The 22,733-nt window shown below is 41.9% G+C and overlaps 1 protein-coding gene across 2 annotated transcripts; it reads right to left on the bottom strand.

Moving 5' to 3' along the window:
- Positions 1-4,530: 4,530 nt before the first annotated feature.
- LOC134616900 (zinc finger protein 827-like) lies at positions 4,531-22,326 on the bottom strand. Of its 2 annotated transcripts, none has more exons than XM_063461970.1 (9): positions 22,112-22,326; positions 19,928-20,374; positions 16,214-16,399; positions 13,972-14,652; positions 13,333-13,393; positions 13,161-13,234; positions 9,625-9,679; positions 6,462-6,647; positions 4,531-5,823 (listed from the first exon to the last, which is right to left on the bottom strand). In XM_063461970.1, exons 2-9 carry the CDS (start codon positions 20,124-20,126, stop codon positions 5,142-5,144), a joined length of 2,124 nt encoding a protein of 707 aa, XP_063318040.1. In that variant the 5' UTR covers positions 20,127-20,374; positions 22,112-22,326; the 3' UTR covers positions 4,531-5,141. The 2 variants fall into 2 exon arrangements, with proteins under 2 accessions (XP_063318040.1, XP_063318048.1); XM_063461978.1 differs by having other exon boundaries at positions 19,928-20,129.
- Positions 22,327-22,733: the final 407 nt, after the last annotated feature.

The following is a 22,733-nucleotide window of genomic DNA, read 5'->3' as shown; positions in this document are numbered from 1 at the left end:
CGCTAAGGAGCACACAGTGTATCCAGAAAATTGTTGATTATATTACATCACCAATCTTAACTGTCGATACCAGACAGGATGGATCCATGATTTTATGGCGTTTAAATCAAATTTTGACCAAATGCTAAAGCAGAAATTGAGACTCAGACCAGGCAACACTTTTGCAGTTTTGTATTGTTCAATATGAATTGTAGCCTCACTTTCCTGCTCTTATCTTGCAGGCACCTGGTGTGGTCTTCTGCTGCTGTATCCCATCTGCTTCATGTTTGACATGTTGTGCCCAAAGCGACTTCCACCGTGGTTCTACTATAAAAACATGAACAGACACAAATGGAGACTGTAGTCCAGACTGCTCATTACTGACTCTGTTGAAGTTCAGGCTCTGGCTGCTAGACTGAAGTCTGCATGCACTAAGGTTTGTCATCACTCTGGGTTGCTTGCTAACTTTGTGTTAGCATGCTGTCTGCGCTGATGTTTGCAAAGAGCCAAAGTTGTGTTAGCAGCATAATGTGATTGTTTCTGTCCTGGGTGCAGTTTGCACTTCACCATTGTGCTCTCGTTCTTTCGTGCAATAAAAATAAAGGTAATGTCGATGTCTCTGCAGCAGACCGGCCCACTATTTTTCTCCTCCCACACATGAACTGAAATCACCTCAATGTAGCTCAAGTTTGCAGTTGGTTTTTCTTTCCATCCACCCAACCTGCAGATAATTGAAAGACCTTAACGCAAGTAACAACATCACTGCAAACATATTATTGAATTTCGTGCAGTAATACACCACTTTACTGAAAAATGTAGTGTGATTACAGTAGCCACTGTTCTTCTGCATACCTTAGTTGTAATGAGTGATTCTTTGACTTACTGTTGCCTTCAAATCAGCTCAAAGCAGTCTGACCATTCACCCCTGATGTCTGACATCAAGAAGACATTTTCATCCAGAAAACTGAGGCTCACTGGATATTTTCTCTTTTCCATCTGTAAACCGTAGTTTAGAGATGGGTGTGTAGGGAAATCCCAGCAGATCGGCGGTTTGTGAAATAGTCCTAGTAAAGTGTCTGGCAAGTGTATATTACTCTTTTCAAACTTTGTCTTGTTGTGACCAGGACAATCACTTTTGTGAATTTAATTGTTTCCTAAAGATAAATGGCATGGTGAGTGCTTCCACCAGGTCATAAAAATAATTAAAACAGTGGAAAATATAACAAAAACATCATGTGCAATGAAATTTGGCTCTGATTTGGAGTATAAAGAAGTCATTGTGTGCCCCGACAATCTACAGGAAAGTCTTAATTTTTAACAAGAATGTTATGTTTTATGAATAAAATAAGCTTTTGTTGTCATAACTAATAAAAATCAAGGACAAGATTTTGATTGAATCCTGTAATCTGCAAGACATTTCACCCACTGTGAGGCCGCTGTGGCTATGCTATTATCAAAGTAGGAACAGATAGAAGGGACAATCACCAAATAATCATAGTGGGCATTATTCTTCCTTTTAAAAGAATTTTTAAATTAGCTTAGGTTGTGTTGTGCGTTTGGTCATACAACTTCGGGTTTTTACTGTCTTCAAGCTAAAGTCATTCCCTGCCTCAGGAAAGAAAGATGCTCTTGGGCTTTAAACTTTAATAAATAATACTCATTGAAAAAACATATTTTCGACACTTTATTGAACAGCTATCCCTGCCCCATACCAGTTGTGGATCAGCTGTTAGTACTGGATAATTTAACAAAAACTGGATCCCCTGGACTGAATCTGCAGAGTAATTATTTGGCTGTGGGTTTCGACTTTTCCTTCGGCGACATTACAAAACAAACCAACACTTAAAGTGTTTAAAAAAGGCTAAAGTGTTCTAAACTGACTTTTCTTCTGTCTACATATAGTGCAACCTTAAATTAAGACATTTCAGACTCCCAGGAGCCCCATGTAGTCATGTAAACACAAATACATTATCAATATACAACACAAATATTAGAAGTATCATCACTGTCCTCCAGAAACCACGAATAACCCCAAAAATCCTCCAATACTGAAGTGGAAGCAGCAGACTGAAGGATGGTAACTTTAAATAATTCATGCAACCAGTCAAATAAAATAAAGTGTTCTCATCAAATGTGAGTATTTGTGAGCTTTCTGCAGTAATACAATACCAAAGTCAGACATAACAAGTGAAGGTGGTCTCTCAGAAAATATAGACTTTACGATCAGAATGACTAAGACAATAAGCAGCAGATTATAAAAAGCATACTTCGGCTGCAGCATCTGGTTTAAAATGCTTTCACTCACAGTTGTAGATGACCTCAGACAGTAAAACACCAATGATTTAAACCTTGTGTGGTTCTCTGAATTGGTCTGTTGGAAATATCTCCACATTTGTTGGCTGGATGGATTTACATGGAGCATTAAAGACTTGACGCAAACATCCTGATGACTTTAACCAAATTCAGGATAAAATAATAATAAAGCTAGTAACACTTTCATCAGCTCAGCTAGATGCTCTGTTTAATGCTAAATGGCAAATGTTAGCATGTTTACGCAATAAGCTGAGGACTGTTAGCCTTGCTGTGTGTTTTCTGCTAGCTATTAAATAATAACAAGCTAACAAGCTGAATTTATGACATTTCCCACTAGCTTTAGCTAAACCTATAATATCAGCCATTGCTTTAATTTGTGTTAAATAGCAATAAAAACTAATGACATTTCCATCAGCCTCAATTGCCGTGAGCATTTTTTTTTCTTTCATTAGCCAGTGTTAGCATGCTAATACTCTAAGGCAGGGGTGTCGAACTCCAGGCCTCGAGGGCCGGTGTCCTGCAGGTTTTAAATATCACCCTGGGTCAACACACCTGAATCAAATGATTAGTTCGTTACCAGGCCTCTTGAGAACTTCGAGACATGTTGATCAGGTAATTTAGCCATTTAAATCAGCTGTGTTGGATCAAGGACACATCCAAAACCTGCAGGACACCGGCCCTCGAGGCCTGGAGTTCGACACCTGTGCTCTAAGGTAATGTCACATTCCAGTTAATTCAGAACTCTGGAGTGAAGTTATTCCGGAGTTAGTGTGTTTCAGTACTAAAGTCAGAAAAGCATGACAAACAGGATTTGTTTTGTTTCTTAGCAAAGCAGAGTCATTCATGTCATCACTAGGAACACAGAATAATATTTGGTTTTTGTGCTTAAAAATGTAGCTGCAGCGCGTTCATGGACAGAGCGTTCTCACTGCTCTGTGTATGGCTTATTTAGCAAGTCAGTAGTGGCACAGATAGAAAGTATTACAGTTTCACTACTTTTTCCATTCACTGCCACCATTTTCGATTTTTATATAGGGGTTTCTCCCACTTTATCAGTTGGAACTCCAAGTTCAGGGGGTGTTTGAGATGAACATTACAACAGGGAATTCTGAAAGTTTGACTTAATCTGGAATGTACCATAATTATATTCTCATTAGCTTTAGTGGAAATCATCATGTTAGCACCCTAAAGTAATGTAATTTCAAACCCCCTCAGGAATATTGCGTGTGAATAGTACTAACTTAGAAAGTTTAAGATACTAACATGCTACAGACATCCCTTTCAGCCTATACAAAACAGAAAGGTTAGCACGTAACACACAAAACTAAAGACATTCTCAATCCCAGTAGCATCAATAGCTTATTTTTATGGTGAATCCATTTAACTCAGAAGTCGGTTGTCGATGCTGGGAGTGATGTCACTCCTCATTTGAATGTATTCCAGTACTAAAGTCAGAAAAGCAAGGGATACCAGGATTAGTTTTGCTTCTAAGCAAAGTAGAGCCATTCGTGCATCACTATTAACACAGGAAATCCAACTTGAGAGGGCGGTCCAATTCCAACTGGGAACTTGGAAATTCCGACTTCAATTGGAATGCATCATTCGTGCAAATTAGCATGATAAACTGATAATATCCCATCAGCCTAAGTGGTGATTTCTTTTAGTGCAAATTAGCAAAGGTTAGCATGTTCACATGCCACAGCAAGATATGGTCAACATTATCAATGCTAAAAATCAGCACAAGGCATTCCCATCAGCCTCACTTGTATATTGTGTTTAGTGCTAAACAGCATGTTAAACTAACACCCTTCTCATCAATTTAAGCGGCATTGTTTGTTGTGATAAATTGCAAATATTAGCGCAGTAACAATCTAAGTTAAAGACATATATATATATAACCCTTAGCTGAACTGCATTTTTTTAGTATTAAATCGCCATCATAACCATACTAAAAAGCTAGACTAAAGACATTTATACCAAGTAAAAAAAGAAGTCTCAGCAGCAATAAGCAAATAATACAACAATAAAACTAAAGACATTCCCATTAGCCTCAGTGGTTAATTAGCAAAAATTAATATATAAGCATACCAAACTAAGGACATTCTCAGTAGTAGCAGTAGTTTGTTCTCACTGCCGATAATTAGCAAAAGTTAGCATGTTCACATAACAAAATAAGAACATAGAATACGATTAGCATCATACCTGCTATATTAGCATTGTACTGTGGAACAGTTAGCATGCTGAACTCAAAGTAAACAGTTAAGTAAACCTTCATATAGATATTGCCTTAAAGAGCTGCTAGAAATGCTGTCAACTCTTATTTTCTTCCTTTAATCATGTTTTTTTGAAGTCAGCTGCTTTTTTTAAAAAAAAATGTCTAAAAAACACATTGTGTTTTAAAAGAAAAACAAACTATCTCACCCTCAACATTATCTCATCATCTCAATAAATGACCCTTACTTCACAGCATCTCGTGTTTCTGATTAGAACAATTTATAATAAAATGAGACTTTTTAAGTTCAAGGTTTCTGGAGGACAAGAGAGACAGGCAATAAATATGTCACACGGTTAAATAGCTAAGAGTTCAGTGATTATATGACGGGCTAAAGCAGGCAGGAATGCAGCAAAAATCACGAGCATGATGCAAAAGTTGAATAAATTCAAAAACGTTCCTTATCGGTGTGTTTTCAGTGCTGTTTGACATTCTAATACATAGTGCTGAGTGACAGTACCTTGGATACATTACAGAGCTTTACATCCATCGCTTTAAGAGTCCAGAGGATGGATAGAAGAGAAAAGGAGGAAGAGGAGAAGGAGACGAAGAGAGGAGGACCAAAAGCAGGGAGGCTTTACAAAGAAGTTGTCAGGCCGAGGTAACCAAGAAAAGAGTGTTTGGTAGAGAAAGATGAAGAGGAGGAGGAGGAAGATGAAGGAGAGCGCTGTTTCAGAGAGATGAGGGTCGTGATCGGGAGTAGAGGAGACAAATCCCTCCATCCGGCGCGGTCGGACAGCGATGGGTGAAGAAGAAGAGGAGGAGGAGGAACAGAGGAGGAGGATGCAGCGGTGTGAGCGCTTGGCGGTGTGTGCAGCCGCTGGACGTGCTTGTTCGAGCGCTGATTGTCTGCATGCACGTATGACCGGTGCGTGTGCACGTCGGCGGGTGCGTCCGCCGCGCCCCCGTTGAAGAAGTGCGCGGCGTGTTTGACCTTGCAGTGCAGGCGCAGACTGTCCCGCCGCTTGGCGCTGTAGGGGCAGAGGTCACAGGTGAACGGTCGCTCCCCCGTGTGCACGCGCACGTGCTCCACCAGCTTGTTGGCTGTCCGGGTCAGGTGGCCACACCGGTCACAGCGGTACTGGTTGCCCTGGCGATGACCCTGGAAGTGAACCAGCAGCTCCTGTTGCCCTGGAAACGACCTCTGGCAGATGCGGCAGCGATGCTCTGAGGTGCTTGTCTCTGGCTGGGTTGCCGTGGCAACTGCCGGAGCACCGCTGCTGGAGGTGGAAGCTGTAGCAGGAAGGGTAACAGGGCATCTGGGAGTCAGGAAAGGTAGAGGGAGGAGTTAATGACCCACACATTACACGAGGATGCTGACAGAAAGCACACTCACCTGCATGTAACATCAACACGTAACATCAACAAATTAGTTTTAAATCCATTCAATGAAGAATTTAAATGTATCAATAAAAGCTCTACCTGTGTGTCTTCACAATCTTACTGGTTAGTTCAGTTTACTTCTTCATATCAGAGTTTATAGTCTGTTTCCACAGTAACTGAGCAAAGATTTAGAAACTGATTCTCCTCAGCCTCGACTTTCACCTTAAAGGTTTTATTTTACGTTTAAAGTACGTTTTATTAGATGTTCTTTCCACTTATTTAATAAGTCATACACAGAAAACTTTTTGTAAGGTCGTATTAATGCCTCAAAGGAGTACTGTCAGACTGCAGACATGATTATTTTTACTATTGATATGATAGATTGTTGTAAAAAGATTGTCCAAAAGATAAAATATCATTATTGTCATTTGTCATATAAGATTTGGGGTTGTTTTGCTTAAAAACAATAAAAAATAGTAAATTTTAATTTAACGATGTGATCATGTGCTGACACGTGGATGTGTGGTCACGTATCCGGGGGGGGGGGGGTGTCGTTAGGGATCCCTACACCTACCTCACTTCTACTGCGTTGCCCTGAATGTGCGTGCAGACGTGAGCCCTCATCTCTGCCTCCTGATTGGTCGAGTGGTCGCACACGCAGCAGTGCAGCGAGAAGGATCTGTGCTCCCATTGGCGGTGTTCGGTCATGTGACTCTGGAAAAGGGCCTGTCCTTCGGTCTCAAAGCCGCACACGTGACACCTGGAAGGCGAGCACACGACAAAAGCTTGTAACACATAATTGACGGTAACAGATGTTTGTCTATGAATCTCCAAGCGGTCAAAGCGGGACTCACTGTGGGAGAGGACAGCAACCAATCAGGTGCAGGTTTTGGTTTTTCTAGCGTGCTCTTTGAACTTGTCTGAACTGGGAGGGTTGGTGCTTTATATTCTTCTTCACTGTCCATTTTTAAGTCACCTCTTAAAACCCACCTCTTCATCGGTTATGTATGTGTCCCCAACCTTTTTTGCGCCACGGACCGGCTTAATGTCATGGAACGGCCTTTAAGGTGTCGCAGACAAATACAACAAAATAAAACGATACGACCAAGACAAAAACGGTGGTATTTTGTAAATATGATATTAAACGTGAATTCACTGTGTAATTGTGTAACTTTATTAGCAGCATCCTCCTGAAATGCGCCAACAACATTCAGAGTAACAGCCTCCTCTCTGCCCCTTAATGCTCTCAGGTCGCTATGGTAACACGTAAATATTTCTTTCAAAGTAAGATACACAACTACAACATGGGTAAAGGTCCAGGGAAACCGAATTAATGATAAAAACCCTGAAAACCATAAATTTCACACCCGAGCCTCAACTCTCGCGGCCCGGTACCAAACGACTCACGGACCGGTACCAGTCTGTGGCCCGGGGGTTGGGAACCGCTTATGTATGGTATAAGAGTTGGTCTTAATTTGTTATTATTTTGTTGTAATTATGCTTGTAATGCACTTTTGTTTTCAAAAGTGCATTATATTACATTATTATTAGTTTATTTATTTTTGTATTTTATTTTATTTTTGTATTTTTATTCTATCTTTAACCTCAAGCACTTTGTTCAGCTGTTGTTTAAAGTGTTTTATGGATAAAGCTGGTTTGGCTTTATATACAGGCTTCAGATCTTAGAGGGTTTAAGAAATGAGACATAACACCAGGAAATGATTTCATTTCTCACTTTTAGCATGAAGAGAAGGTGAAATACATGACAGCTGGAGATAATCAGATCATAGTGAACCTCGTTTATGTAACAATGAGTGATTAGCGTGATTAGAGGACACAGGTAGACAAATATCAGGTGAACAGTATTAACAGTTTCCTGGTTCTTCAATCCCTTAAACAAACTCACAGAATGGAGCCACAAAGAAAAGCTTTCACTACGAGCGGTGACCTCGTTCGTTTTTCCATGTCCTCTTAAAACCCACCTCTTCATCTGTGTTTCAGTGTTTCATATGTGGAATTAGTTCTGGGAGACAGGTGTTCCTGGTTTTGGAAGTTTTATGATGGTTCTCTATGAGAGAGGCGCTCAAAACTACAAGTCCCGTCATGAAAAGAGTAACAGGAGGACAAAAGTGTTTGGGCCTGAAACGATGGGAAACTCTCCAGGCTGACACCTCACAGTGGATGGTGTCTTTAATGTGGAAAGCTGAGAGAAAAACTACATTTCTCATTAAACGTAAACTGCAACTGTGAAAAAATGACCATAAAAACCCCATCGAGGATGTCAAAGTGCTGATTCAGTCCACCGCCATGAAGCATGGCTGAGAGCTGGCGCTCAAAAATAGGCTCGGGTTTAACTCTGTCAGATAAAAGCGCTGTAGTTTACAAGTTTTGTAAAAACGATGCAATAAATTGCTCCCAAAAGTCGCAGCACGCTACTCCTGATCGAGTCACACATCCTGATGTAAGAGTTCACGCAAAATTGTGGACCCTGATTCACAGATAAAAATCACAACAGAAGAAGAAGAAGGAGCAGGACGCCGAGTACAATAGCATTCAGTGCTTTTCACACTCTCAGTAACGGTTTTGTTAGTTTATAATGAAGCCATTTTTTATATTAAAAGCATCTTTTTGAGTTGTTAGTGTGAGTGTAAGGTTTATTTTGTAGATGAAGTCAGCCCACTCTCACCAAAAACACTTTTATGGGCAATCTTTTATTTGAATTTGGATTTCTTCAAATTGCAATTCCAATTTTATTTTTAAAGTGCCAAATCACAACACTTCAAAAACAGGTGCTTTATATTGTGAAGTAAAGGCCCTAGAATAATACAAAAGGACTCAATTAGTTTAACACACTATAAATAGTATGTGTGTTAGCCTGCTTACAGTATACAGAGCGTACTTCATTCTCGAGCCACTTTCTGACCAAAGCCTTATTGCACACCAACAACACGTACACTCACTAAGAAGTATTTGTGTCGTTTTATACACTTGAGTTCCTGCAGATCACAGACACACTCCATTTTAATCCACCATAATTTTCTCCATGAAAATTGCCTCCAGGATGCCGAGGTTGTGTCTCCAAAATCGAGCCGAGCATGGATAAAAACTTTTTTAAAAATCCAGAGATTTGAAATCTTTGTACTAATTTCTTCCTGCCAATGAAAAAAAAATCTCCCACCGGTTTGTTAAACATCTCCAGAAAGTTAATGTTCAAAGACGCCTTCGCTGGCAGAATACACTGAGATGGAGAATCCAGCAGAGCTGCAGCTATGCAGGAAGATAAGCGGGGACTTCAGTCTCTCCAGAAGGCCAGAAAACAACAGCTCGAAAGCTTTACTGCTGGATAAAATGTTGTGACATTTAGGATCACCGCTCACAGAGCTATAAACAAGAGTGAGTCCCAAAACAGGCTGAAACTCAAAGATTAGAGATAGCTATATAGAGTCAGCGAGGGAGTGCACTTAAAGGGGGTCCTCACAGATATAGGAGTAAAGGTGTATGTGTGTGTGTGTGTGTACTTGTTTAAGCATCTTTGTGAGGACCAAAACATGCCACTATACCTGTGGGGACCAAACGCCCGTCCTCACAAATTTGAAGGCATTTTTGAGGCTCAAAAATGTGGTTTTAGAGTGAGGTTACAATTAGGGTATGGTTAGAGTAAGGGGCTAGGTAAAGCATTATGTCAATTCAATGTCCTCACTAAGATGTGAAAACACGCATGTGTGTGTGTGTGTTACCTGAAAAAGTAAGAGCAACCTGTGGTTTGGTGTCTGCTGAGGCTGGTTTGGGTTTCTGTGAGGAAAAAGAAGAGCATTCGTTTATTATTCTGCGTGATTTTTGCTTTTTATACACAGCAGAACTTCTTAATGATGAGCCCCTCTGGAAGCTATTATTGCTAAACCTCTGTGTGACTGTAGCCTCTGTCAGCGCACTTCACCACCATCTTTATTATTATAGACCCAAAGGGCACTCCGGTAGCAGCATGCATCCATAACGCAGACAAAGGCAGCATGCAGTCATTAAAAAGTAATAATAATAGCAATAATAATAATAATAATGATACAGAGACAATGCAGGCAAACTGAACACACACATTCAGTGAGAGTGTTTGCTGAGAGCTGTCAGTGGAGGAGATCAAAAGTGTTTGTGGTGGCTAAGAGCCAGCCAGGCAGAACACAGAGGGTGATAATCAGATCCAAATAAAGTCACGAGCTCAGACTTCATTTTTGGTCGAGCACCTTAACAAGTTCAAGTTTTAAACTTTTGCTATGATGGTCATAAAAAACGTTTAAAAACAAAAAAAAAAACCCTCAGAGGTTGCAGTTCCTCAAATGGCCACTTGAGGCTGCCTCTAAAAGTGAGTAAATTCTCATAGATTCGTGTTAGAAATAAGCACGTTTATTGCATCAAAATATGCTTCTTATTAAGGCTTAAAGTTAAATACCTGATCTGATGCAAGTGGCTAGCTGTTTGCAATGACTTGTGATTTTTATAAATTGTTAGCCAATGAGCACACACTTTAAGCGCTACATAAGAATCAGTCCATTTACCATTTAATGGTTTCATAATCTTGCATTTGGTATTACAGGATTTACCAAAAAAACTTCATCTTCTATTAAACACAACCCAAAATAAGAGAAAAGCTTTGACAGAGGTCGGATCGGAGAACCAGTTTTGAAACCACAGCGATCGCCACCTGCTGGCCTTCAGGCAGAATGCAGGTTTATTTTTCCAACCCCAAAGCTACGTCTATCCTTTTAAACAGTCTCTGCTTCACCCCCACTAACTTAAATAACTGAACTGGATTCTGGTTTCTAAATGAACTTATCTGACAAATAATATGGCCGGCTCTGTGGTTACTTGTAACCGGTGGTTACTTGGAGACATTTTTTGTGAAATTCTAGTTTTTTTGGTCTGGATTTTAGCACTAACGAGCAGGGAATATGAATCGAGCTAAAAAAGATTAGCAAACATCTAAGTACTTCTGGCTCTTGGTGACGCCAAAACACCAAACTCAAGGCTTCAAAACAGGTCCACAAACCAGCATGTGACAGAATTAGCTATGATGATACTTAAAATCCAGTCTGTCTAACAGAGAAACCATGAACAGGTGGTCTACAATTGGACAAAAGACCTTCTCAGTGGTTTATAGCTTACTCCAATCGATGGAGCTACCTTCATATTTTTACAATTAATACTGCAAGACTAGTGCCACAGCTCCACATCTCTGTCATTAGAAGTTTGAAGTTGTTACAGACTATTAGATAAACTTTATCATTCTCCACCTCTGAAGTAGAAATTCAGGTAAACAAGTTTTTGCACAAAACAGTGTTTTACATCTGGAATCAAGATTTCAATTAAAATGAAAATAAAAATCTGTTACTAATATACTGATGCACAAATAAAAGCATGAACACTTTTTATCCTGATATGTAATCAAAGGCGTCACCAGCTAACCCCAAAATAAACACCTTTCATCGTTAAACTTCATCGCTTTTGATTTGAATGGTGAATAATTGATTGTCAGCTCATTATCAGCAGCTCCAATTCAAATTTTCACAAAATCCGACTTCAAATATAAAATCTGGTGATGGTCTCTATAACCAACCAACAATATTCACTTAGTCTGTCAGAAACACTGAATAAGTGCGTATCAAACGCATGCAAATGTTTCCCCTTGTTTCATTAATCTTTAATAGAAACAACAGTGACCATCACTTAAAAGTGACACTTTATATTTGGAAGCTTTGTTTTTAGAGTCATGCCTCATACTCTCCGACTAGGGAAGGTATTTAGAGTCAGACTAATGCATTAAAAATTCATAACATCACCGGGCTTATCTGTAAATGCTGAAGTGTGCGCTGTTAAAAAGGCAGCTGGAGGTTTGGGAGCTCGCATCCTTGTACCTGACATCCTTCCTGCTGTGCCAGTGTTCATTGTAAATTTCGCTGGATCACTATTTCAGCCGTCAGCTCCTTTAATCCTTCTACTCTGACTGACAGTGTCAGTTTCCATCACTGCAAATTACCCAGAGACTGGCAGGCAAACACATCAATGACAACAACCCATAACGCCGTGACTCATTAATAAAAAAAAGAAAAACACCTCCAGGAGACGGTTAATAATCAAGGAGCTACACCGCCTCCAGCTGCAGAGCATCCTCGCAGAGTTTCTGTATTTTCATGTAGACACTGTGACACTCATGTAAATCTTAACCTGTGTGTGCAAACCAGGTTATTATGTCAGTGTGATTAATTAACAGAAACCTACAAAATAAAGTGTCAAAAAACATGTAATTCTTAAATTATGTCATTAAACTTGTTTTAGTGCCTTAAATTTACCAGGTAGTTGTAGTGCGTAACTTAACCAAGCTGTATTTTTAGTAGCTAAGCCTGACCAAGATGCAAGTTTTCAATTTTCTACGTCAGCTCTCCAAATAAAGAGAGACTTTACATCCATGCACTATATCATGAGTAGGCAACTCCAGGCCTCGAGGGCCAGTGTCCTGCAGGTTTTAAATCTCACCCTGGGTCAGCACACATGAATCAAATGATTAGGTCATTACCAGGCCTCTGGAGAACTTCAAAACATGTTCAGGAGGTCATTTAGCCATTTAAATCAGCTGTGTTGGATCAAGGACACATCTAAAACCTGGAGTTCCCCCACCCCTGTGCTATATAAAAGCAGCTGGGCTGTGGTTACATTCAGGATCTTTAGCAGAGGTCATCTAACTTCTCGAAACTTCACCTAGACTAAAGCCTTGATCATAATTTCTCTATCCCTAAGTCCGCTAAGGGACTGCAGTTCCACTGGAGCCAAGTTTTTGTGACTGCATGGACTCATCTGTGGATAATTTGCATTACAATGCACCAACTACGCCAGCAGCCTTCAAGCAGACTTCAGAGGTAAAACAGAAATGACTGCCGCTCTGGCGTGTCTCCTGGTTTTTGTGTCTGCGTCAGGAGCGGGGTATAATCGAGGTTTAAACTCTTCTCGGGCCTCTACGAATAGTGAGACCTTGATAGTGGAGAGGCTAACCCCCAAAAATCGATTACACTGTGGACACAAACGTAAAACTCTGTTTCTTCACAGCTCTAAAAGTAAGACCGTTTCGCCTTGTTTCTGATCCCTCTCCCAGCTGAGCCTGCAGAAGTCATCTGCAGCATTTAGAAGCCTGAATGGTATGCATGTGCTGCAGTGCGTGGATAAAAATGTCTGGGCTTGTTGTTAAACGCTGTTGGAAATGAAAAGTGAAAAATTGAAAGTGCATTACCAAGTGGAGGAGTTCGGGAGCTGATCACTGCCGGGGAAGAGCGGCGCTGGTCGTCGTTACCCTTCAAAACAGGACTACACAGAGAGCAACACGCACACATACAGGATACCGTCATGACTGAGGTCAGAGGTCAAAATGTGCCGCTGATTGATGGATGGAAGTGTGCACTTACCTGCTTCTGATGGGTGGAGTCATCCTGTCCACCAGCTGACTGTTGGACTTACTGACCCTCTCTGCAGACAAGCGACAGAAAAAGAAACGCATTCGAGTACAACCCGAAAAAAATGATGCAACCTGTGTGTTTGGCTAAAACCCAAACAGTGGACAATGTGCATTTTTCTCTCTGCAGCTACCTCCACCTCTGAGGCTGCACGTCTCTGATACGCAGGGTTTCTTATCTGTTGTTTCCTAAAGTCTCAGTCTGTTCTCTCTGCAGCAGCCCGTCGGCTCACACAGCTGCTTCTTCCTGTTTAAAGGAAGTCAGCTGATGCCATGTGCTCGCTTACAGGCAATCATTGGGGTTTTCACTATATTACTAGTGAAAAAACCTCCAAAGACCTGCACAAAACTGAGCATATAAATATTTTCAAGGAAAAAAAAAAGAATATCTCTGAAATTCAACTCACAAATATTCAAGAAAGATTGTGTTTTTCTGTTTATTTGTTTTTTTGACAGCTTTATGTATTCTTAGATTTGATGTTTCGGCATCAAGGACCAACTCTCACCAGTAAAAACATGACAATCAACTTTAGATTTAATCTAGGTTAATCTTAAAGCTCCTGTAGTTTAGCATGAAAAATTGTGTGGTTACCTGACAGTTGGTGCAGCAGTGTGGACGCCAGGTTCACTGACATGTCCTGCCACAGCACTGCTCTGAGGCACTGGTCAGCCATCTTGGCTCCAGAGGTAAATTGGTCTTCCATCTTGGCTCCAAAGAAGAGCTGCTCCTCCATCTTCACCCCAGAGAAACCCTGGTTCTCCATCTTGGCCCCTGAAGCAAACTGGTCCTCCGTTTTGACTCCAGAGAGAAACTTGTTGGTCACCTTGACTCCAGAGAAAGGCCGCTCGGCAAACTTTGCTTTAAAGAGAAGCTGGTCCTCCATCTTGGCTCCAGTTAGAAGGTGGTCCGACATCTTAGTTCCAGAGACATCCTCCATGTTCACTTGAAAGTGAAACTGTTTGGCTCCAGCGACTGCACTGTCTGCCATTGCGGAGACAGGCGGGCATCCTTCAGCACAGAACTTGCCTTCTACTTTAAGGCCAAAGAGACACCGATCCGCCATTTTGGCTCTGGGGTGCAACTCCTCAACCACCTTGTTCCCAGTGAGGCCCCGATCTTCTGTTTTAACACTGAAGATGTGATGATTGACCATTTTCGGGGCAGGCAGAGTAACGTCTTCTGTTACTACTTGACTCTGGGCTACTGTGTCGACTTCCATGGGCTCTTCTTCTTCTTTGAGTCTCACCACATGGCCATTCACTTCCTGACGCTCTGTGATTGGGAAGAAATAATAATAAATGATTAGAAGCAGTGTGTGAAAGTTCATTCAAAGCTAGAGGAGGTAACATGTTTTTGACCTGAACCAACAAAAAACCCAAAACAAAACAGACAGTTCAACTGGACTCTGGTACCTGAGTTCTGGTTCCAAGCTATAGAACCTCTACTTTGTGTTGTTCACCAATACAAGTGAGTAAGACGTCCACACCAGAAGGCTTATAACTGGGAGTGCAGGGCTGGAATCCAGCGCAAAGCCAACAGTCAGAAATGACTTACAGTACTGTGCAAAAGTCTTGAACCACCACTCTTTTCTCTCTATATTTGCCTCAAAGTCAGACTTTCTTATATTTTGTGGTGCTGACAGTAGTTCTCCAGGCTGTCGGAAGGTCTTTCAAAGTGTTTCTTTGTACATTGTCTGCATTTACACTCATTTTCAGTCCAGTCCTTGTTCCTGACCATTTTCAGAAGCATTTTTTGTTTTGTTTTTTGTTCAGCCACTTAACGCAGACCTGTGAATCATTCAAGCATAAAAAGGCACCTAACTCAAGGGATGAACCAGTGTTGTGCCAATACAAAACAGACAACGTGGCAAATAACCATTTTTAATCAGTGTCTTTAGGCACTTTGCTACCAGCAGCCTGTTGCAAGAACACACAATTATTTGTTTCCATTTTTTTAGCTGAATCTATAAAAAATGTTAAAAATAACACAGTTTGACAGGCGTAACATAGCACTTTTGCGCTAACAAGATCATACCCAAAGATTTTTTTTATCTAAAATCTTGGCATGTCTAGACATGGTGTGCAGTGTATCCTTAAACAAATCTGGGAAATCTGGAAAAGTGGAGGACAAAAAAAGAAATGGCAGGCTTATCTGAAAGTCATGTCCTTAAGAAACAGCAAAGACCTGACATAGGAGTTGAGAGATGCACTTGGACCTTCAGTTGATTGATCTACTGTTCACTGAAGCCCCATCAGAAATTGTGTCAGTGTTAGCGTGGCTCTCAAGAAGAAATTCTTGAGAAACAGTGAGAAAAGCTGAGGCATGCCAAACTACATAAGAACTGCACTAAAAATCAGTGGCACTGTGTGTAATGAGATAATTAATCAAAATTTAGCAGCTTCATTTGTCAGCAACAATCCCAAAACACTTCCAATGCATTCAAAGTATACTTGGATATAAAAACACAAAATGGAACATTATCAGTCATGGATTGGCCTCCTCAGAGCTCAGACCAGAAGAAAACAGAACAGAACAAAAAGAAGAACGATCCAAAGGAGAGCTTTGAATGTCCTGGAGAACTATTCCTGAAGACTACTTCAAGAAATGACAAGAAAGGTGCCTAAAAGAGTTTAAAGAATAACTGTGGTCATTCCAAAGTTCTTAGAACTGTACAAACTCTGTTATTGCCTTATATACTGTATTGCTGTGTATGTTTGCACATGTTCCAGTAAATCACTGCATCCATTTCCCTACATAACATGAAAAAATAAGGACTGGCTCAAGACTTTTACACAGTGCTGTATCTCTCATCACTGTTTTGGCGAACTCGTACCTGCTAGCTTCCGGAGCAGATCTGAAGCTAGCGTGTCCGTAGCGGCATTGCCGTCAGGCGTGTGCGTGAGGGACGGTGGCTCGGGACTCGCCCCGGGGCTGTCCGGTGAGAGAGCGACGCCTGGCTCATCCTGCTGCTCCGCTTCCTCTCGGCTCCCAGGATGCATCTGGGCCTTCTGGGTGGCCTCTGGAGAGAGAGAGTGATTTGATTCAAGTTAACTGTAAACAGATTACAGTAGAGGTCAAATTGCAGCCTGATAACCGCACTCAAGCCTTCATGAGAGCGCACAGGCTCCTGCAACACATGCCCGAAGTACGCGGACACCTACACGCTCACGTCTCTTCATTTCCAGCAGATAAAACCTGCAGCAGGAATTTACTGCAATGGGAGTTAAACCCAGAGTAATAGTATTCAACTGGAGAGTGACATATCACCCTGTTTTAAAGTCCTGCTATTGGATGCTTGTTTTTTTATTGATTTAAAAAATCTTGTACTTCATGTTCTTGCAGCCGCCCACTTGCTTCAGATCTGTGAATGACGATGGTCTCTGAGGTCTTCTGGGCTTTCAGTTTCTCCAAAGAGCAGGACAAAAACCTGAGGTGAAGCAGCTTCTGGTGTTTACACCTCAGTCTGCCTGAGGACAGCCGTGAAAGAAACTTAAAACCTGACTGTTTATTCTGCTTATGTTGCCTTTTACTAATTTTATTTGTCTTTATTACTGTCATTATCGTTATTCTTTTTCAACCATTTTCATTTCCCGAGTGCCTTGGCATTGGCTTTTAGCCATCACTCCTTGGATGTTGAATGCTACCGTTCTGTCAAGGCCAAAATGTTTTCTTCTGCCTCACAGCTGTTTTATTTTTTTGTATTAAATAAAATAAAGGCAAAATCATCTTCATTATTTTAGTACTATGATTTCATAAGTGCAACATAACATGCTGTTATTGTATTAAAAAGCCAAAGTTAAAGTAGCAAATAATCATAAAAAGCCTGCAGGGTACTCACATGTGGTAAAAGAATATAATTATTTGCACCTATTAGTGATGCTGATGGGCTAATTTATACCTTACAGGCTGTGCCACCACTGTTATAAGGCTCAGATATGTTCTGCGGCTGAATACGTATTTTCTTTTAGGTCAAAAATTCCTTTTTAATAATAACATTTTCTGATCTCTGAAGTGGCTCTACATCAGTATGCTCTCTGATTGGTGTGTTTGAGTATGCACCAATAGCCTTAGCAGACCTTGAAAACTCGGGGTGAGACAGCCTCGTCCTTCTTTTTATTTTTCATGTTAAACCTGAGCTGAGTGGAAGATAGTGAAAATGCATTCAGTCTTAGGTGGAGGCACAGTATACCGCTTTGTACTGAAAATTACTGAAACATCCTGTGGAATAACCCATATATTATAGCCATAATTACATGTGTTTCATGGATGTGGAGAAGGTATCCAAACGTGGCCCTCATTATTTCCCGTAGGGGGGTGTTTCAGGAGTATGGGATATCACGTCTTGTTGTTGCAGGCTATTCTGTCCCTGTACAAACACAGTGGAAGGTGGGTTTGTATCCAGATCACCTCCCTGCTCAGTTGGGCTTATCGAACGAGCTGAACCAGCTGGGTGATTTGCACCCAGATGTGAAGTGGAGGGAATGAGAGTAGCACCTCCAAGTTTGAGGATGTGATTCCCAGCAGGAAAGGGATGACTGCCCCATGAGCGTAACTTTGTACTGAACATTGGGGGGGGGGGGGGACGACTGCCCAATCCCAGTGAATACAGTGTGAAAGGGAAGATTGATTGAGTTAGGCTTCAACTCTCACGTATGGCCACAAGCTGTGTGGAGTGACCAACAGAATGAGTTATCTGCATGAGGAGTCTGGGCACTCCCTTAAAGACAGGGTGAGGAGCTCAGTCATTTGGGAGCTCCTCCACATCGACATCTGACAAGGATGCCTCCTGGGTGCCTTAAGGGTGAGGTGTTTCAGGTATGTCTATAGAGAGGGGACACATGGAGATCTTCCACTAAATTGCCAAAAGTATTTCCTCGACTTCCTTCACACACACATGAACTTGAGTCAAATCCCATTCTTAATCCATAGGGTTTAACATGAAGTCGGCCCACGCTCTAATTCATCCCAAAGGCGTTCTGTCATGTTGAGGGCAGAGCTCAGTGCAGGCCAGTCAAGTTCTTCCAAAACCAAAACCGCTCATCCATGTTTTTATGGACCCTGCTTTGTGCACGGGTATGCAGTCATGTTGGAACAGGAAGGGGTCATGCCCAAAACTGTTCCCACAAAGTTGGGAGCATTAAATTGTCCAATATGTCTTGGTGAGCTGAAGCACTAAGAATTCCTTTCACTGGAAATAAGGGTTCAACTCATTAGACATGTACCGTTCTCCTGGCAACTGCCAGACCCAAACTCGCCTATCGGATTGCCAGACGGAGAAGGGCGGTTCGTCACCCCAGGGAACACGTTTCAGCTGCTCTCTGCACACTGCTCTTGAGCTTATCTGGAGGGCACGTGAAGTTTGGAGGTCAGTACTGATACCTTCAGCAGAAAGTTGGCGATCTCCGTGCACTAGGCACCTCAGCACGTTCCCACTCCCAAAGCATAGCATATTACTGTATGTGACAAATCGTCGGTATATTATGCTTTCTGCCACAACATGTTCCTATGTTATGCGTTCGGAAAAAGGAGGAAACATGAGAACCGTTTGGACTCAATCTGCACATGTACATTTATTTTACTTTAATCGCTTTGGAAAATCTAACACCATTAAGGTTATGGCTAGAGTTAGGATTAAAGTTAGGGTTAGGGCTGGAATACACAGCTGGAACGTCAGTTACCGCCAGGAGCGTCATTCTACTGAATTTCATCCACAATCCGGCGCGTATCATAGGACACGGAAGGTTACCTGTTGTGTTCCCATAAGACATGACGTGACAAGTTGTCAGTATTTTAAGGATTGGGAATGAGAACGGGCTGCACATTACCACCATGGAGTTCACTGAGCTCCTGAGAGCGACCCATTCTTTCACAAATGTTTGTAGAAACAGTATCCATGCCTAGGTGCTTGTCTTTATACACCTGTGGCCATGGAAGTGACTGGAACACCTGAATTCAATGATTTGGATTGAATACATTTGGTGATATAGTATATGAGCTGGTTTTGGTTGTGAACACGTCTGTGTCCCACCAGAACAGGTGGAGTAGGTGGCCGGGAAGAAGGAGGTCGGTTTACTTTCTAAGCTTGTCATTGTATTATGTTTAGATTTTTCTTTATAAAGCGTTTCACTTTGGGATAAACACCATGCAAGTTATCATATATATTCTTTTATTTTTGGCCATTCTTTGCCTTCCTTAGGTAAGACAGTATAGGGAGTGACAGGAACGTGGACGACACGCGGGAAATGGGCTTGTTGTTCATTTATTCTTGTATTACTGTATTATTCTTGTGTAATAAATTATTGTTTCACTCCACCCATGCAACTCCGTTTCCCACGACAGGACAGTAGAAAGATCTGTCCACATACTTTTGTAGTGTTTGTGAGAACAAATTAGCATCCACAAAAATGACAGAAACAAGATGAAATTCTGGACATTAGGGGTGGAGCTAACCATCCTTTTCATTATTACATAATCTGCAAATCAATTGATTGATTAGTCATTAGGCGGCAGCTCTAGAGCCCACTGTGTGTGTGTGTGTGTGTGTTACCTGACAGCCTGATGAGGAGGTCAGACGCCATCTTGGTGCTGACATCAGGGCTGAACAGAGAGGTGGCTGCTGGGAAGGGGCTCGAACCTGCGGCTTGTGCGTCATCGCCTGTGTGTGTCTTTGTGTGTGTGTTTGCAGGGTGTGCGTGTCGTTTGGCTGCATCAGAGTGAGGCTGCAACACACTCGACCCACGCTTCATTTTCTTTTTCCGTGTGTGAAAAAAATAAGAAAGAGAGAGAGAGACAAAGAGAGAGAGAGTGAAAAGGGGAGTCAAAACTCAGAAGAGAGGAGGGCAAGAGAGGAGGAAGAGGAGGAGGAGGAGGAAGGTAGTGGTGCTAAAATAAGACGAGTGTGTTCTTCAACATATGGACGTGAGCAGAGCATCGTAGAGAGAGGAAACGAGGGAGGATTTGATCTTCAGAGCGAGCTGTTGCTGGCTCTGGTGACCTGAAAGAGAGAGGAGGGAAGACGAACGGAGGGGAACGGGACGAGAGAGGGGGAGGAAGAGGAAGCAGCGAGGATGAAGGGCGAGAGAGGACAGGGGAGAGGAAGATAAAGGGAGGAGGAGGAGGAGGAGAAGAAAAGGAACAAAGTGAATCTGTGAATAATAAATTATTGAATGGATAAGGCCCAATAATAAGGGGATAAATCATCATCTGTTATCACCATGGTAACGGACCCTGCCTCGTCACCTCCTGCCCTGACCTTCCTGTTGAAAAAAATAATCGTCAGTTGTGATCAGTGATCATCAATAACTACTCCACCCACCACCGCCTGTTAGCCTTGGTCACTTTTTGCCCCTGAAAGGAAAAAAATTGACTGCATCCTAGGAAAATACTTTAATTTGAAGGTTAACAATAAAGAGATAAACAAATAAATAAGTAAATAAAAATGTAATGAATAAAAAATAATAATCTATCAGCGTCCCATTGTAGGAATGTAATTAAAATAAAGATCAATGAAAAAGTAAAATAAATTATTTAAAAATTAACATGCCTGTGTCTGTAGGAATATCTACGTAATTTAAATGTGCAAAATAAAAATAAAAGAATGAACACAGGCTTTCTGCAACACACGTAATTTAAATCTTAAAATAAAATGAACGTGATTGTTGTTGAAAAAACTATTTTAAACAATAAATCACATTTCATTTTAAAAATGTCAACAACAAAAAAAACCTCCGTCAAAATATCACCCCCAAATCAAAATATTTTAGCGCCATGATGACTCAAAACTACATCAAAAAAGTCAATAATCGAGTCAGACAGAAACACAAAAATATTAATAAGTGCAAATAATACATATATATATATATATATATATATATATATATATATATATATGTATATATATATATATATATATATATATATTTGTGTGTGTGTGTATAAAAATCTTATTTTTTATAGCAATTAAATAATAATAGTAAATTATAATTAAAAAAAAATCCTGCTAAATTCACTGCTTCATCTTTTTAATATTTAGGTCCTTGTTAATTAAAAAATTGCACAAAATAATTTTATTTAATAAATCAAATGTGGCTGGCAGGCTCTTCATTGCCTCGGTTCACTCACTACCCCCGTCGACCCCGTTTCGCTCTGCCTCCTGCCTCCGTCTCTAAGCGACACCGCGCGGGCTGCTGCTGCCGCCGCATCCGGCAGGGGGGCGACAATCATCGGGCACCAGCTTCTCCACAACACCCCCTCCCCTTCCCCTCACGTTCCTCTCGGTGTCGGTCGGTCGGTCGGAGTCAGAGCCCCCGGAGCCCCGCTGTTAGCTAGTTACCTCCCTCCTCCTCCTGTACAGCCCCCCACCCCCCCCGCAACATGGCTGAACGGCACTCCGACTCCCCGCCACACCGAGTCAGAAAGTCATCACGCCATTTAGAGCCGCCTAACTGCCAATTTACACATTTTAACGGTTTTCCCTCGCGCTGCCTTCAGTTATGGGGAACAAGGGCAGGTGTCAAGAGTCCAACGGCCCCCCCACACACACCTCCTCCCTCCCTCCCTCGCCTATCGCTCTCCTGCAACATGGCTGAACGGTAACCCGACCTCACGAGACCTCAAAAGTCATTTTCACGGGTCAGTTACCAACGATACCCAGGCACGGCTAGCACCAACCCGCCCCGGGACACCACGGTTCTCTCCCAGCTTCCCACCTCTTCTTCCCTCCGTGACTTACCGGCACCAGGGGGGGCAGGTGGTGGTGGTGGTGCAGTCCGGGGCATAGCCTATATATAGACTGAAGATCTGCTCCGTGTTAAATTCCCTCTCCCTTTTCCCGTGGTCACATCATCCCCCCCGCGGTTTCCTCATCCAGAGATGTGAAAGTTAAAATTAAAAAATGACAACAGCGAGGAGACGATCCGTCTGTTCCCCGAGCCCGAGGATGACGGGTCGGTCACCGAGCAGGGCAGATGGAGGTTTCCGCCTCCTCCTCCTGCTCTCTCTCTCCCTCTCTCTTTCTCTCTGTGTGTGTCTGTGTGTGTGTGTGAGGGAGATGCAGCGTGTGTCTGCACAGGGCACATAACATGTTAACAGCCTCCATCAGCACGAACCATGAGGAGAAACCTGCATGTTGGATACTCTTAAGGAGGACATGATCCTTCAGCTGCTCCACCGTCTCACTGAATACTGATCTAACAGACCTGTTTCCACATACTGCATCAGGTTGGCTGCATGCAGTATTAGCAGTAACTTTTTCCCAGCTCAGATTGCACACGATGCCTAAACTGCTGGCACCAATACCAGTAGTGCTAATATTTGCAAAGGAAGATGAACTTTTAGGTTGTTATTTCAAAATT

The sequence above is a fragment of the Pelmatolapia mariae genome, linkage group LG3_W (assembly GCF_036321145.2).
Source record: "Pelmatolapia mariae isolate MD_Pm_ZW linkage group LG3_W, Pm_UMD_F_2, whole genome shotgun sequence".
NCBI classification, from domain to species: Eukaryota; Metazoa; Chordata; class Actinopteri; order Cichliformes; family Cichlidae; genus Pelmatolapia; species Pelmatolapia mariae.
The sequence above is the reverse complement of the archived record's forward strand: the minus strand, read 5'-3'. Positions and strand labels throughout refer to the sequence as shown.

Bases quoted from the DNA above. Each gene is read 5' to 3' on its own strand.
- LOC134616900 (XM_063461970.1), bottom strand. From the start codon at position 20,126: ATGAAGCGTGGGTCGAGTGTGTTGCAGCCTCACTCTGATGCAGCCAAA. The intron at 9,680-13,160 runs GTAATGCACTTT...TTTTCCTCACAG, and splicing joins CTCCCGAACTCCTCCACTTG to AAACCCAAACCAGCCTCAGC. The intron at 5,824-6,461 runs GTAGGTGTAGGG...CCTGACTCCCAG, and splicing joins GGCAACGCAGTAGAAGTGAG to ATGCCCTGTTACCCTTCCTG.